At 53.0% G+C, this 16464-nt stretch overlaps 5 protein-coding genes and 1 non-coding gene across 6 annotated transcripts; 4 read left to right on the top strand and 2 right to left on the bottom strand.

The window, feature by feature from the left end:
* Nucleotides 1-149: 149 nt before the first annotated feature.
* CAOG_03311 (hypothetical protein) lies at nt 150-1770 on the top strand (the record flags this gene model as incomplete). The annotated part of the gene is made up of 5 exons (XM_004364093.2): nt 150-269; nt 393-606; nt 751-863; nt 987-1087; nt 1233-1770. 5 exons carry the CDS (start codon nt 150-152, stop codon nt 1768-1770), a joined length of 1086 nt encoding a protein of 361 aa, XP_004364150.2.
* An 811-nt stretch (nt 1771-2581) lies between these two features.
* CAOG_03310 (hypothetical protein) lies at nt 2582-5574 on the bottom strand (the record flags this gene model as incomplete). Its single annotated transcript, XM_004364092.1, has 4 exons — nt 2582-4707; nt 4790-4928; nt 5082-5153; nt 5431-5574. The coding sequence occupies 4 exons, from the start codon at nt 5572-5574 to the stop codon at nt 2582-2584; spliced, it is 2481 nt and encodes an 826-aa protein (XP_004364149.1).
* A 4589-nt stretch (nt 5575-10163) lies between these two features.
* Nucleotides 10164-12439, top strand: CAOG_03309 (hypothetical protein). The gene is made up of 7 exons (XM_004364091.2): nt 10164-10316; nt 10754-10824; nt 10928-10990; nt 11057-11126; nt 11717-11793; nt 11906-11999; nt 12120-12439. The coding sequence occupies exons 1-7, from the start codon at nt 10197-10199 to the stop codon at nt 12342-12344; spliced, it is 720 nt and encodes a 239-aa protein (XP_004364148.1). The 5' UTR covers nt 10164-10196; the 3' UTR covers nt 12345-12439.
* Nucleotides 12359-13650, bottom strand: CAOG_03308 (6-phosphogluconolactonase). The gene is made up of 4 exons (XM_004364090.2): nt 13518-13650; nt 13307-13409; nt 13087-13168; nt 12359-12907 (listed from the first exon to the last, which is right to left on the bottom strand). Exons 1-4 carry the CDS (start codon nt 13639-13641, stop codon nt 12500-12502), a joined length of 717 nt encoding a protein of 238 aa, XP_004364147.1. The 5' UTR covers nt 13642-13650; the 3' UTR covers nt 12359-12499.
* A 1450-nt stretch (nt 13651-15100) lies between these two features.
* Nucleotides 15101-15216, top strand: CAOG_09486. Its single transcript, XR_889823.1, has one exon. It is a non-coding gene; the product is annotated as a 5S ribosomal RNA (ribosomal RNA).
* A 352-nt stretch (nt 15217-15568) lies between these two features.
* Nucleotides 15569-16379, top strand: CAOG_03307 (hypothetical protein; the record flags this gene model as incomplete). Its single annotated transcript, XM_004364089.2, has 1 exon — nt 15569-16379. Exon 1 carries the CDS (start codon nt 15681-15683, stop codon nt 16377-16379), a length of 699 nt encoding a protein of 232 aa, XP_004364146.2. The 5' UTR covers nt 15569-15680.
* Nucleotides 16380-16464: the final 85 nt, after the last annotated feature.

Below are 16464 nucleotides of genomic sequence, written 5' to 3'. Positions count from 1 at the left end.
TCGATCCACATCGTTTCTTTGCAATAATTTTGAGCTGAGAATCGCGCTGCAACAAAGGTCTACGTTGGGGGGGACGAGCAGCCGGTTGCAGCGGGCAATCCGCCTTCGTCGACCCAGCAACCACCACAGCCGATCGCATCACTCTACGCATGGGTCCCGCTCGTGTTGCGCGTCAGCCAAGTCGACGCTATGCGCCTCGATACAGAGCTTGCACAGCTCATGCACAGCTCATGCGCGGCCAATTCCTCAAGCTCTTTGACTTTTTCATGGTACAGCCCACCCATCGGTCCCTGTGTAGCTGTTGTTGGATTTGCAAGAAGGTTCAATGCACTTGCTTGCTTGTTTGCTGTTTGATTGCTGGAGTATGGCTGACTTTTGGACTCGCTGTGCAGCCGTCGGTCGCCAAGAAGTTTGAGCCCGAATTCGACGCGCTCGTCCACCTCATGATTTACCGACTCTCGGTCTATGCAAAGGACGCCACGTATGGCCAAGGTCTGCTCAGTCTCAAGTATGCAGACGCCCGAAGACTCCGCGAAGACGACGCAAGCCCGCTCCGAACGGCCATGCCGATTGCCGCCTCTGCGGCTACGATGGGTGCTTCTGCAGGTGGGTCGGTGCTGTTGACGATGATTGCGATGATGATGATGATTGATGATGGTCATGAGACCATCGGCATGACGGGTTGGATGTCAAAGTCTGAACGGCTACACTTTACACTTTACCCTTTCAACCCGCCCCCGCCCCTTCAAGGTTTAACCAAGTGGCAAAAGGTGCTTTACGGACTTGCATATATCGGTGGCAAATGGGCCTGGACGCGTGTCAATGATATTAGCTCATATTGGCAATGGAGCGAGCGTGAGGAGGTACAGCTATCACGCGCGGCACAACAGAGCTCTGTTGGTGCCTTTTTTTTTGCTCATCGTGAATACTGTTTGCCTGTTTGCTTGTTTGCCTGTTTGCTTGGGGTTTTTTTCTTGTTTTAACAGAACGATCCGCTCAAGAGGCTGTGGCGGCTCAAAGAAAACCTCGACAAGTTGTACAAATTTTTAACCGTGCTCAACACAATATTATTCTTGCGCGATGGGAGGTGAGCAGGCCTTTGGCAAGTTGCCGTCAAAACGTGTCCATGTTTCTCCCGCTCATTTGCCAAATCATGCATCTGCCTTCCCTTCCTTTAAATCACCATCAACTCCTACTCTCTTCTGGTCAAACCATCCCCCTCATTCTCACAGATTCCCCTTCCTAATCGACCGGATTCTCCGAATTCGCCAAGTCTATTCCACAGGCTCCTTGTCCCGCCAAGTGAGCTACGAGTTTATGAACCGCCAGCTCCTCTGGCACGGGTTTGCCGAGTTTTTGCTCTTTTTGCTTCCCTTGATCAACCTTCAAAAGATCAAAAATGTGGCGCTGCGGATATTGTACTTTACGACCTCCATGCAGCAGCAGCAGCGCGAACAACGGCTCCAAAAGCAACTCCACCAAAAGGGACAACAGCTCGATCCGAAGGCTGCACTAGAGATTCAGCGACAACAACGCCTGCGCGACTTTGAAGGCCCTTGCGGAATCTGCGGTGAGTCGCCCATCGGCACGCCCAGCGTCGTTCCCTGCGGACACGTGTATTGCTACGTGTGCATTGCATCCAACTGCCTCGCGGATAGTGGGTATCGCTGTTTGCGCTGCAATGCCCCTGTCGACAACAAGTTTGAACGGTTTGTCCCGCCCTCGCCTCCCGCATCGCCGTCCTCATCCCTTGCAAGGCACGTAGCCTGATGATGTGCTCGTGTTGTCTTGTTGTTGTCCTTGTCCTGTGTATACACAGGCTGTTTTTTGAAAAAGGTAGCATGAAACCCCCAAAATATGTCGTTCATATCCACCACCGTGTCCTACGTCGCTTTCCGCCGCTGGTGCTCTGATTGTGTGGTTTACACCATGTCATCAGTGTGCTCGAGGGTCGGGAGCGCAGCGGAAGTGCGTTGGGCGGCGGGGCGGAGCGAGAAAAGGAGCGGTTTGTGTCGCGGTGTGATTTCTCAGCCAAGCTTTTCCCAGCCCTCAATCTGTGCCACTGCTACATTCTGTTGCGGGTTCATCTTGTCCAACAATAATCGGGCCGCAGTAGAGGGCGATTAGCCCCAGCACACTTGGTCAAAAAAAAAAAAAAAAAAAAAAAAAAAAAAACTCTTGCATGTCCAAGCGCAATGAAAGAAGCGGTTCAAAGCCTTACCTCGTATGAAAAAAAAAAAAGGCGGACAGTCGGTCATTCTGGAGCAACCAGTCCTGCTCGCACCTCGAGAGGTCAAATCAGCCAGATCATGGAGCAATATCGAAATACGGGAAGAATGCGCTGTATGGTGGTTGGTTTTCACGCGACAATTGTATTTTGGTATGATTGTCCATTTGTGAATGAAGTTGATTGGAAATTGGTTCTATTGATTCCCTTCTGGTGCGAGTCGTCGTCACATGAAGGAGAGCATCGACAGTCGTGCACGCAGTGGGATAGGTCAACGCACGCAAGGACTCGCCAACCCGCAACTGAGCTTCATGACCTCGCAAAGTCGTTGTCGGTTGACAAAAACTGCAATGATTATGCCTCATCCGAAAAGGTAAGCTTGCGAGAGGGATCGACAACACTGTTCAGAGTATCGAGATCCCACATTGCCACTTGCATTTTTGCAGGAATCGCGATGACTTCCATCTTCTTCCTTGGCGCCGGAACTGAGACCCGACCTTCAAGCAGCCGGCCGTTCATGAAAGGCTTGAGGTAGTCTGGTGGCCTGGACAACACCGTGATGAGCAGCTGGTGCGGTCGTTCGCTCTCCGCAAGATGAGCAAAGTGGCGACTCAGCTTCTCAATGTCACTATTCACGACGACAGGACCAGTGCGCGCCTCATTGAGCCGATTGAAATGCTTGCAGGCAACGCCAATCCAAACAGTGTCTTGCACTGTCGGGGTTGCGGCCGTGCAAACAGCAATCATTCCATCAGACGAATGGGACGCTTTGCCAATCCACTCGACAACCGCAATAGGCCCAGTCGGAATTGCCTTGCGCAGTTCCACGAGTTGTGCCACCAAGAGGCCCGGAAGTGCATCCGCATCGATGCCACGTCGCTTCGAGCTGTTCACCTTGCCAACGGAGACGGTGAACGAGCCGGCATGCGTGTGAAGCGTGCTCTCGTCAAAGCCAATGCCTTGGTGAGGCGCAGACGCTCGGAGAATATGCTGCACGACAGTAGAGTTGAGTACTGCTTGAGGAAGCACGTCTTTCGATTGCGCCAGCAGCCAGCCTCTGCTGGCATTGCCGAGTGCGGCTCGGTGGAGCGCAGCAAAGATGGCCCACACCGCCAGCCCCTCGAGTGTTTGTGACGTGACGACGGGGCCTGCGAATTCGATGACCAAGCTCGCGAGCGCCAGTTCCTTCTGGCTGCCAGCAATTTGCGGCACAATGACTTGAAGTTGACCGGATCCCACGGGTTTGGTGTAGCAGAAAAGTCTGTCCAACAGGAGTAGAGCTGGAACTTGGACAGACTCGCGTCTTCCTGGAACCGAAACACTGATTGTCGACCTGGGATCAAACTCGTCGCCTGCGAGCGCCCGACGGACGATGTTGGCGCTCGCCAGATACAGTGGATCGTGCGGGCGGCTAATCGTGTCGGTCAGCTCAAGGGAGTGTTGGAGGAAGACTTGGGTAATCGACGCGTGAGTGGTCCGAAGGGCAAAGTAAGCCCGGATCTGGTCGGATGTCATGGCACCAAAGTCGATGCCACTTGTCCAGAGCACTTGCAGCGCGAAAGCAACCAGACGTGGGACGCCAGCGGTGAGGGCGTGAACGCGTTCGGTGAAGGCAAGGCGTTGCGAGTGGTGCTCGTCGCCGCCCAGACCGAGGGCATCCACCAGCAGCGTTGGGGAGCTCGAACGCGGATGGTGGCGGGTCAGAATCTCCTCAATGTGGTTGCTGCCAAGCGGTGGCAGGATGATTGATTGCAATTCTGACTGCACGACCGCAACAGGGACCACAGGCGCGTCGTTTGAAGGCCTGAGAAGCCCGAGGCGAATGAGATTGAATGCGACCGACTTGCCGGAGCACACAATGTACACATTGTCGAGGTTGAGTAGCGGTGTAAGGAAATCCGACCAAAACGTGTAGTGACGACGCAAGGCTCCAGTGTTCGGCGCGAACACGTTAGTCGGGTTGGAACAGCGGTACTCCGAACCAGGGAACCACGGATCGAAGTCAGAATTCTCGATGGCGCCCATCTCGTCAAAGTGGAGGAGCAAAGGGACACCGGCATGCTTTTGAAGAGTCTCGATCACTAAGTCAAGGGGTCCTCGCGGCACTGCGAGCGGTGGCAGGCCGAGCCTGGAGCAGGTGTTCAAAAATATCGCTTCCAGGCAATCAGCGTACATCTCACTCAGGCGGTTGAAGTGGGTCAGATCGATGAGGATGTAGCGCGCGTTGAGGACGGACTCGTACAGCGGCTTGTTGCCTTCCCTTGCCGATTCGAGGATTTCCGCAGCGTGGGGATTGCGCCCATTGCCGATGTGTTCCACAAAGCTGGTCTTGCCCGAGCCGAACATTTGAGGTAGAGCGAGCAGGATGCCTTTCAGGCTGTTGGATTTGGAAGCAAGTCGTGACACCACTGCTGTCAAGCTCTCGTGACGATTGACAAAGGGCAGTGTCTGCACAAACCAATCGGAATCACGGCCAGATGCTGGTCAACAAATCAAGGATACACAAAAGGGTTATGAGAGTGGGTTCAGCATAAGTAAGCCTGCAATGCTGCGCTCACATACCATCCGGCATTTTGGGAAGTGGCGGAAGTTCAGCTTGAACTTGAGCAGCAAAGGACGTCGCGATTGACTCTTCATCGTCTTTGTCGTTGTCAGCGTCGTCGTCGTCGTCGTTGTCAGCGTCGTCGACTTTGCCGGAGGGCTGCGAAGGAAACAAAAAAAGCCACACATCGTCACAGTGAGCAACACACCACAAGCACACACGACGGGGAGACCCCACTCAATCACAAAACAAATTTGAGACACGGCATTGAGCACGAGCGGACAAGACAGCACAAACAAATGAAATACGTACCAAAGCCCAGCTATCTCGTGGTGGGGCTGCTGTCTCTTTGTGCACTTGGGTCGGTGGTGGTGCCGTCGTCGTCTTTCGCGAGGGAAGAAGATTAAGTCGACGTGACGTGCGAGCTTGGGTCGTGTGTGCGCTCGCGCTCGGGGCGGGACGCTTCAATGTAGACACATCGCCAAGACAAACAACCAAGACCAAACAGCCAAGACGTGGCACGACACACACGACACACACGACAGTCAACCACTAGCTCGACACCACTCAATCACACGACTGAATCACAAAGAAGAAGCATTGCCAACAAGAAGGCAGAGAAAAAAGACAACCGCTGGATGGTCGGCAAAACTCGTTCTACCTGAGTGCTGCTCGACGCGGTGTCCATCGGTACAACAGAGGTCATAGACTTCTTTTCAACGCGAATGCGCTTCGACGAATGATGTGGGTCGCCGGGGTTGCTCGGGTCTTCTTCCTTTTCTTCGTCACGGCTGTGTTTCCGCATTTTTCGAAACAAAACAGAAGTACAATGATCCTCACCTTCCACAGCCAGTTTACGATCGTGATTTATTAGAGTTGAATGGATTAGAAAGAAACCAATGTGGCAGGGTGCAGTGTCCGAGAGTGTGGTGGGGCGAGGCTCAAACACCGGTCTGGTTCTTTAGCAGCTCAATGCCAGTATTCTTTGAAGATTGATTCAATTTTGTTGTAATCCATCGTTCCCTGATATAAAAAAAAAGTACGGTGCAAGCGTCCTGTTCAATAAACGGACGACTTGATGGCCATGCTCGCCGGGTTTGTCGATGAAGGCCTTCTTCGCTTCTGACGTGCTAGTTTTGGTCAAACTCTCTGTTCGACTTGGACGGATGCAAAAACAGTAAAATCGTGTACTATTAACTCCACAAGGCGGACTGGAATCACTCTCGTTTGCTTCTGAATGGGCGGCGGACGGGGACAGTGATATCCGAATTGGTTTCCGAATGTTGACCACAGAGTTCGAACTCTGTTGCAACTGACTGCAGATTCAGCACCTCGCGTCCAAACAAAGCAACTGACATTTTGAAAGTTAGAGTCAGTCTTTTTTTGTATTTCCTTGTTTGATCATCTTTGGGTTCTCCGCTGCTGGTTGGCGCCAAAAAAGCTGCCTTTCCACCATTTTCCATCCATTGCCCGTCGACAGCTCGAATGACCACCATCCTATCGCCTCTCCCTGCTTCTGAGCAGATGACACACCATCCGGACACGCGGTTCCATCATCTGGCTGAGGACGCAGTGAAGCCTCTGCCTCTCGACATGCCCTTGATGGCCCACTCGGTAAAGCAAAACTTGAACTCAACGCTGTCATCATGTTATCTTGCAGAGAACCGTTCTAAAATGAACAATCTTTTGACATATACTTGACACAGCTGGATGACACATTTTCCAGCTCTTCGTCAGAGCCGACGACGAATGCCGACTCGAAGGACAGCAGCAGTCTCGATTCGTCGTTCGAGCTTGCCTGTCAAGACGTCAAGCTTGCCTGTCACGACGACGCCGCTACTGTTGATGATAGCGAGGCACAATACACTGAAGATGACGACGAGGACCAGTGGACTAACTGCGACGACGAACTCGAGTCGTACACACAACTGCAAGTTCCTCGCATTATTTGGCCACCCCATAACGCACCTCAACTCGAATTGAAAACGCTTTCATCGATTCTTGTCAATCCCTATCTCGCCGTTTTGGGTGTTAAGTTGGAGAGCAGTCGCTCTTTTTTGACAATTGCCTTTTCACTTTTTTCGTCTCTCGTTCTCTGGTGTTTTTGGCGATCATGAGCAATTCTTCGGGACGTGGTGGTGGCGGCGCTCGTGGCGGCGCTCGTGGCCACACTCGCATGACCACTGCAACCACACCTGAGGAGCTTGTGGCCCCTGCAAACCCGTGAGTTCGTTGGCGGCTTTGGTTGAAGGCGCGAAAAAAAAATGAAGCGCGGTGTCTCCCTCCGTCCCTCGGGAGCAGCAGTCCACCGCTTCCCCTCCCCCCATCGCCCAAACCGACAAACGCTGCTGACTAAATGCACTATGATCTATCTTGGAGGGATGTCCGCAGTGCGATGCGGGCAGTGTGATGCTGGCAGTGAATCTGTCCTTTGTTTCAAAACGCTTGTTTCAAAAACGCGCGTTCATCTGCAACTCATTTCCCGCCATATCTTTTCGCGGTTTTTTTTCTCAACCCACGCCTCCTGGGAGACGTCGAGACGAGACTCCAATGCGTTGATCAAGTGTCATTGGCATTGCGTTGCGATTGTTAATGGTTCTTGCTCGCCGTTGGAATCGACGGTCGGCAGGAGGGGATGGCGAAAAGAGATGCTGGAAATGGGATGAAACCCCAATGATGCAGTGGTGAGATGCGTGGATGTACGATCTTCTCTGTCTGTCTATGACAGAATGGCGTGTTGCTGATTGATGTTGTTGGGTGTCGCTATGGCGCAAGGGTTGCGCGATGCGCTGTTGGGCTTCGCCATTGTTTTCTTGATTGTGGTTTTTTTTGGTTTTTTTTCTGCTTTCTTTTTCTGCTTTCCTTCCAGTAATCCCGTTGCTCTGTTGACCATTTTGATTTTGATTGTGTTTTTGTTCCTTTTTTTGGTTTTTTTTTGGGGGGGGAGGGGAAGGAGGGGCAGAGGGAGAGGACGGGACGAGGTTGGAAGTTGGTGTTTATCCGTCATTTCGTTATTTCGTTGGCAAGCGGCAGTTGGTTGGTGATGAGTGTTTGAGAACAAGCGACTAATCGCACAAAATGCTTCGAATGTGTCACAAACTCTGTTCTGTCTACGCATCATACAGGATTCTGGAAGCGATTGGTCAATTGCGGGAGGAAATGGGCGCCGTTTCACAGAAAGTGGACGCCGTTTCACGGAAAGTGGACGCCATTACAGCGCAAATCACAGACGTGCAGAAAGACGTAAAAGATGTGCAGATACTGCAGGGTGCGATGACTGAAGCCCACTTTGAGGTGCTGACGCGGAACTCGCAGCTCGTGTACAACATGAAGTTCGCTTCACTCGAGAAGGCGCTCAAAGCCGGTGTCGCACTTCTGAAAACGGTAAGACTACCAGGAATAGCTTGCTGCAGTTGGTGTTTGTGCGTTCTTGGCAACTCATCGTCATTCCTTCGTCTTTTGATCGCTGGTTTCACCAGAATGCCCAGAGTGCAAGCCTGTTTGAGCTCAAGGACGTCCAGAGCCACGCCCGCAAGATCGCCAAGCGGCTCTACGTAAGTCAACACAACACGTTGAAAGTTGTGAGGGCGATCGTTGTCCGCACAGTCCGGCTTACCGTTGCTTGCGTGTTCTTCACTATTGAACCTGTGACAGGACTCTGGCTACTTTCTGCGTTTCATGTACGAAGTCATCTCAGTGGTCGCAAAGTTACCTTCGGTGGTAGGAACTTTGCTGAAGCAGGAGGAACTTGCAGCTCTGTTCAAGGAGGCCGAGTCAAAGGCTAATGCCTTGTTCGGCGAGATGGCCAAGCCCGGCTCTCCTTCTACGCTCAATTGGTGGGCGAACATCAAGTCAAGTCTCGGAGACGCTCGCGGGCTGTTCTCGGACCTCGTGGATCAACCTGCCCTCAAGGCAAAGTTGCACATCATTTGGTCTGACAATTGCGACAGCCAGGCCGCCGTCTTTGAAAAGCTGCTTTGCGATGCTGCAACAGAGTTCCAGGACATGTGCAACAAGGCTACCAACTCTGCCTTTCCGCCGCCATTGTCTCCCAAGCTTCACGACATGCTCTGCGGCAAGCTCGGTCTCCTGGTTGCCGTCAACATCTACACTCGCTTGAAGCCGACGCTCAATCTGCATTTGGGCGAAGTGGAGTGCGATGCCATGGCACCACTTGATGACCCTGTGCAGCCTCGTGTTGGGATCCGGCTGTTGGAGGTCAAGACGAATCCCGATCAACGTGAGGCTGCTGAAAGACAGCTGCTGATTCGCTCGGCACTGTTCGTTGCGCTCTTCCAGCTGATGCCGCTCCGAAGCGTGGATGCACAGATCCCAATCCGGATTCGGGGGCTCTTCTACGCATCTGGACACCTCGTGCCCCAAGACCACTACGATGAAAAGGCTATGAAAGTGCTCCGTGAAGCGTTCAAGAGCAAGGTGTTTGGGGACGCGAGGACGGAGTCTGTCCCAGAGCTGTCGTTTGCCATCTTCCCTGAGAGTGAGTTCAAGCGCGAGATACCCGCTTGGGCCACTTGTTTATTTGAAGCTTCCTCGACCTCCGCTGAGTCTGCTCCTGTCGAGACCCCTGTCGAGGCTCCTGTCGAGGCTCCTGCCGAGGTTCCTGGCAATGCTCCTGTCGAGGCTCCTGTCGTTCTGCCTGACGTTGTGGTTGACGCTCCTACTGAACAGCAAAATGCTCCTGCCGCCCTGTCGGTCTTTGCTCCTGCTGCTGCTGCTGCTGCTGCTGCTGCTGCTGCTTCGACTCAACGTCGTCGCACACATGGTGCATTGGAAGCGAGCACGTCGAACTCAGTGACCTCGAGCGAGCATGAAGAGGAGTTCGACGACGACGCTCCTCGCCAGCTTGCCAAGCGTGTGCGTCTGGAGTCGACTGTGGTCGATGATGGCTCTTCCAGCGTCTGAATTGTCCCCGTGCCGAAGCGTGAACGTCTCTTTTGCCCGTGGCCGATCGTTGCCTGTGCTTCGCATGGATGGCGATTCAGTGGTTGTCGATGTTGATGTTGATGTTGATGTCGATGTTGATGTTGATGTGTCGAGGTGATCTCCGCTCTTGATCCCGACTGCCAATCGTACGACAAACTACCTCCGCAAACCCGAACAGCTCTACGGTGGGCGTTTGTTGACGCTGGATTCGGCACTGACCGGCGGAAACTGATTGGTGGCTTTCTTGCCAAGTGGCACCTTCATCCACCTGTGGATGCGCCGGATGATCCTTGTGACCAATGATGCATGCCTTTTGGTTTCGACTGGTGGTTGTTGTTGTTGTAGTTGTTGGTGGTGTTGTTGTTTCTTTGTCTGTTGTCGTTCTTTCTTTTGTTTTCTTTGGGTGCAGGAAAAAAAAAAAAAAAAAAAAGGAAATCACCGTCAAAAGCCACTCTTTTCTTTTACAAATTAAATTCACACACAATGGCTCGTCTTTATGTTGGCCGCGTTTCCGCCGACGCTCGTGAGCGCGACGTTGAGCATCTCTTTGGCAAGTACGGCCGCACTCGCGACGTGACCCTCAAGAACGGCTTTGGCTTTGTCGTAAGTTGTCTGGGGCGATCGAAGAGCGATGGTTTTGCTCTGCCTTCCCCCCGATCGACACGTCCATCCGTTGACGCTGCATTGGAACTGCAATGCCAAAGCGCTGTGAATTGACTCCTCACTCGGCCTTTCGGCGGGTCGCGCGGGCGGAAGTGGCCTGGGAGGCGAGAGCGAGAGTAGAGTGGCTTGGAAAAAAGTCAAAGATCGTTGCAATGTCGCAGGTGCATCGAATGAGCCGGGCTTGCTGGCGACGATCCAGTCTGTGCGTTTACAAGTCAAGCGAAGGCTCGGTTTGATGAGCATACTGTGCTTGTATTGGTGTGCGTGCTAGGGAGCTCAGCGTCGGGACGGAGCCGATCCAGCACAATGCGCCGCCACCATGCAATGCGCCTCGCTCACCTGCTTTTTGCACTGGCTGTGTTTTTGCCCTGAAATAGGAGTTTGATGACGTCCGCGATGCTGACGATGCCATGCGCGACCTCCACGGCCGTGATTTTATGGGCGATCGGTAACTACATCAAGCAGCTGAACAGTTGCAAACAGGACCACCCCTCATCTCACTCTCGTCATCCTGACGTTGTTGTTGTTGTTGTTTATGTTGTGGCATACAGCCTGATTGTCGAGCGTGCCAACAGCGGTGGCCGCCGTGACCGCGGTGAGCCTCGTGAGCGCCGGTAAGATTCGTAATGTTTGTTCTCTGATCGCCTTCAAAATCAACTCACGTTGGACTTGTCATGCAGCTTCGCTCCCCCGACCCGCACCCAGTACCGTGTTCTGGTTGAGAATTTGTCGACCCGCATCAGCTGGCAGGTACGCACGTGCAGCCTTCGGGCCGCTTGGCACTTCTCGACTGTTTGAAGCGGGGATTTTTTCGTTTTCATTTTTGCTATTGCTGCGATTTGGCGTGGGACTGCCGTCAACGTTGGAAACGGAGACACACGGGGGGACGTATTCAACCCGGCGCGACGCGACGTTACGTTGGGCGATGAAAAAGAGGTGGACACCAAGCGCGTTGCTGCGACGGCGTTGGACTTCTTCGTGGTGGGAATGGGTCATCAAGTGTCGCGCTGTCGTTGTTCTTTTCGTCAAGGCGTTTTGGTTTTGGGTTTACCTGGGGGATCAATCAATGGAAAACAAAGAGGAGGATCGCCTCGTTGCTGGACTCGGGGTGCAATTCGATCTGGACTGGTTCAACTGTCAATGTGGCTTGTCTCTTTGCCCGTCCGTCCGCGCGCTTTGACGGACTACCACTTGCTCGACCCGCACCCCACCTTCCTTGATCGTTCGGATATCTTTCTGGCTCTCTGCTCGCTTTGGACGTGACCCCTCATCTGCATCCATTCTTTTGCTCCCTGCGCTCCGAATCCAATTCCGATTTCTGCCTATTCGTAAATTTTCAGGACCTCAAGGACTTTGTCCGCACCTGCGGTGTTGAAGTGACGTTTGCGGACGCTCACCGTGAACGCGATGGCACTGGGTATGTTTCCGTTCGGTTGGCGTTCGTGAATGTGTCCGGTGGCTCATGCTGTTGTCTTTTTGTTGTGCTTTTTTTTTTTTTTTGGGGGGGGGGGGGTGTTGCGCTTTTGCAGCGTCGTTGAGTTTGCCAACTCGACCGATATGCGCCACGCCATCCGCCGCCTTGACGGCAAGGACCTCAATGGCCGTGACATTCGCCTGCGCGAGGTAAGCAGGCTCTCTGCTTGGCTTATGGTTTTGTTCCAGTGAAAAGAGGCGCTCTTCTATTCCGTGCTAATTGCGCACCAAAACTTGTGCCCTCTCCTTTCGCTCCTTTTATCCTTGCAGGATCGTCCTCGTGACCGCAGCCGCAGCCGTAGCCGCTCTCCTCGCCGCGACCGTTCGTCATCTCGCTCGCCCCGTCGTGACGAGCGCCGTCGCAGCCCGTCCCCTGCTCCTGCCGATGGTGCTGGTGCTGGCTCCGCTGCCGACGACAATGGCAACCGTGCTCGCTCACGCTCTCCGGCTCCTCGCTCGCCTGCTCCCCGTTCCCCGTCCCCCGCACGCGACTAATCGTTTGGGTGTGTATTCAGAAACGTGGTGCAATAATAAAACAAACCCGGCTTGTGGGTTGACGCTTGAAATTTCAAGACTGTTTTTCGTTGGAACAAATTCCTGCCGATTCGAATTCAAAGGCGCGCACGAGTGTGAGAGACCTGGTTTGGCAGTCATGTGTTGAACACGACGGTTGTACGGCCCTGCTCGAGGACGGGGAGAGCAGGCCAGCGAGTGGCGCCTTCGGAGCTGTGTTCCAACATGGTGTTCCAGATTTGCTCCTTATCGGCCCCGTTAAAGAAGAACACGTGGGCACGGGCAGCTTGAATGACCGGCAGCGTCAGAGAAACACGCTCGCGAACGGCAAACTGCTCTGTCTGCGTGTTCACGGTCAACGGCTCGGCTTGGAAGCCAGCGGGAACAACGGGCGGGAACAATGAGGCAATGTGCCCGTCTGGGCCCATGCCGAGCGTCAACACATCCGCCGGACCATACTCATGGAAGAGCTTTTGCAGCCTTGCCCCATAGTCTGCCACGCACTCGGCAATCGGGAGGGTGGTGTTGAGGAGGATGCGATTTGCCTATCGAACGTTTGATTCGCGAGTTAGTGAGGAAGGTGGCCTGATCCCAAAAAAACAATGTGTGTGTGTGTGTGTGTGTGTGGTGGGGGGGGGGATCAACAAGCTGCATCAAGGCATCTGAGAGCAAGAGAGACGACTGCCAGCGTCCTGCTTCCTGCGGATGGACGGTCCTTCCATACCTCGGGAATGGGCTTTTCGGCTTTGAGAATCGTGTTGAGGAGCATGTTGTGATTTGCATTCTTGTCCTCCTTGGCAATGTATCTGCGCGACAAGAACATTTCATCAGAGGCATAGCCAACACTGATCATGACGATGCAGCCCATATCGCCAAGCATTCTGCACTGCAACTTTGGCGGAACAAAGAGTGTTTTCACTTTGACCCAAAGCTCAAACACATACCGCTCGTCCACCAGGAACAGGAACACCTTGTCCCACTGCACTTCGCTGGATGTACCGAGTGCCGTGTAGATCGGGCCCGGGGTTGAGCCACCTGACAGACCCACTGCGCAATCCATCACCAAGCACAAAACAGAGTCGAATCGTCAGTCCGCGCTTCCCTCGCTCGTATTGCATGCAATGGCACAGTCAGCCAACACAACAACAGCGTTACAGAGGCAGCGTCCACGAGCGGCAATGGCGTCGTTGATGAGCTTGATCAGCAACTGGGCGCTCTCGGTCACGAACGCAGCCGGCGCGTTTGTATGCTTGATTCGTGTGTGTTGGTACTGGCTCATGATGAAAGACGACTGAGTTAGTAGGAATGAAGGGATTGTCAAATATAATGGTGTCGCGATGAGAATCGGCAAAAGGACGTGCTGGAATTGTACTGTAGATCTACAACTTCGTAGGATGTTTTTGCTGGTCATTTAAGGCCTCCGCTCGCTTTTCCAATCCCTGCGAGGCCTATTCTTCCCCATTCCACCATTTTATGATAGTATACCATAGATATCAATGATCCATGGCAAAAATAGGGCATGAAAATCGACCAGGTCGCGAGGGGGCGAGTTTGTTGTGTATTGCTGCGACAATCGCCAATTACCCATGACACAGCACCGTCCTGTTGGCTTCTTCGACCCCCGCTCCACTTCTAATTTACTTGTGTGAGTTATTTGTGCCTTTGGGAAGAAGGCGAACGAGATTGGCGAGACTTAACTCCACTCGGTTTCATCACTTGTGGAAAAATCGGAGCTTAACTTTCAGCCGACCTAGCGTTCAATCTTGTCATGTAATTCGCCCAAACCGTTGATTTTGAGCACAACAACACCATAGATGATAGGAATATCACAATAAGCGAGAGCGGGGGTGTGGCTTGATGGGCGATCGTCGCTCCGCCAACTCCGAGAATTTTGCTCAAAATGGCCTTGTTTGTTGTCGCTCCCAACGCAAGCAAGGGCACGTTCGCACTAGATAATTGACTTGAAAGTATATTGTGAATCACCCAGTAGTGGAATTTTTGATTTATTGGCCGGTGGAAGCGCGAAAAAGGGCAACACGCTAGCAACCATTGTCGGTCAAGTCGCCTAGGCCATCGACGTTGTGCCGGGTCTCCGAGTCGGTGTCGAACCCGCCAACCCTCATAGAATTGTTTCCAGTGCCCGAATCTCTCTTGATCCGCTGAAAGAAGTGCTCGGCGTCTTGGAGAACGGTTCTGGCGACTCTTCAATTCGGTCGAGCTTGTGTTCCGACTGCGTTTCGAGCCTTCCGACATTGCCAGCTTGCTTCTCTTTTGTAGCCGGAGAGAATGAAGTGGGGCGGGGTCCGTAGCAGTTGTGTTGCTGCACAGCACCTCGAGCTCTCCAAGTTCGAGCTGTCTGAACTTTGCGGGGAGTGTTCTGATTCAAAGTCGTTGTCTGGCTGCATCATAGCGAGTTTTCCAGCCGCCTCGACATGGTCCTCGCATGACATGTACATGTGCCCATCCGAATCAAGAAACTCGGAGGCCGGAGGAGGTGCCTGCGGTGGAAGCAGTGCTACTTTGTGCAGAAAAAATGGCGGGATGATGGTGCAGCCTGTAGACATGCACTCTGCCGCCTCCTTGCCAAAGACATGTTAGGTGATGTAGTAGAATGACGTCCGACTGGGTTTGGCACTGCGGTGAGCAGTAGGGAAGACGTGATAGAACTTTATGTTTCATAGGCCATGATCCAGATCTGCTCGCATATCGGCAATGTGCCCAACCATTGTCTTTCAGTTACGGCCATATCTGGTGGAATGCACCGCATCCCGTTCCGCTCTGCGAAGTTAAACCACCATGAGAGTAGTTAGTACTGCGGTGGGAGACCACGCGGGAATACTGCTTGTTGTAACTCCTTTTCAGTTAGATTTTTTTTTTCCTTCAGCTTCAGCCTTTGTTTTGATTCCTACATGACTCTAACATTTTACTTTGAAGTTCACCAATTGATACAAAGCTTTTGCTGCTTTTGGACGACGTAATGCTGCCTCTGGATTGCGCGATTGAGCTTTTTTGTCGTTGTTGGTGGATGGTCGTGTCTTCCGCTCCGTTTTGTTCACCGACTATGGGCATGACTGCCGAGCACGATGTTGCAAAGTGCTGAGTCGAAAATAGGTTGATCTCTCTGAGAGTGATGTAGTTTTGGGGCGGGGGACTGTTATGAATTGCTGTGTATCTGTATTTGGAGTGTGTTCACTCGCTTTGTTTCAGTGAAGTCTTTTGTTTCCCTATTATTACTCTCATCATCAACCCATTACTCGTATCTTCGTGGAACGATCTCTGATCATCACACTGCGACGAGTCTCGAGGGTCGAGTAATTGATGTCGCGTAAATCAGCAAGGCAGAATCAAGCAATGGCCGATCACGAGCAGGCCGATGATACGACGGCGTCCACGGCGAGCACGTCGAGCGCAACAAGCGTACCAGCTGAACCAATGAGCACGCAAGAGATGATGCGAATGATGGCTCAAGTGTTTCGAGAGCAGATGGTCTCCATGGCGCAGGAGGTCGTCAAGGATGCGATGCGCAAGGAAACACTCCGTGCGGAAGGTACGATGGCTGCTGCGGGCGCATCGAGCTCGACAAGTGCCCCGGGCGAACTGGTCACCGAGCAATCAGTCATGCTGCTGTTTGCTCAGTTTCAAGAAGCCGTGTTCAAGAGGATGGACGAGCATGGCAAGCGTGGTGCGCACGATGAAACCCCTGAGCTCGCTGAAACAAGCCATGCGGTCTCCACTACGGCAGTGGCCACCACCAGTTCACCGGATGTGACCATCACAAGCACCACTCCGGCGAGCGCCGCCATCTGCACTAATCTGAGGAGACATGGTAGCAAGGTGGAACGCTTCTCTGGGAGTCGTGAAGATGCCAAGGACATCCGACGCAAGACGATCTCTGATCATAACAGGGACAGTCTTGCTTCCACTGATTCATCTGCAATGCTGTCCTATGAGAGTATGACTGAGAAACAGCGCGAGTTGTATGACAAAGCCAAGAATGCGAGCGAAACGCTCCAGTAAGCAGAAAACCAGGTTGATTGGAACATCACAGTGTGATAGCGTGTGTGCTGACGAACTGGATGGGCAGTCTGTGTAGGAAACAGAT

This window comes from Capsaspora owczarzaki (genome assembly GCF_000151315.2).
Source record: "Capsaspora owczarzaki ATCC 30864 unplaced genomic scaffold supercont2.4, whole genome shotgun sequence".
In the NCBI taxonomy this organism is placed as follows: Eukaryota; class Filasterea; order Ministeriida; family Capsasporidae; genus Capsaspora; species Capsaspora owczarzaki.
This window is presented reverse-complemented; position numbering and strand designations above follow the sequence as displayed.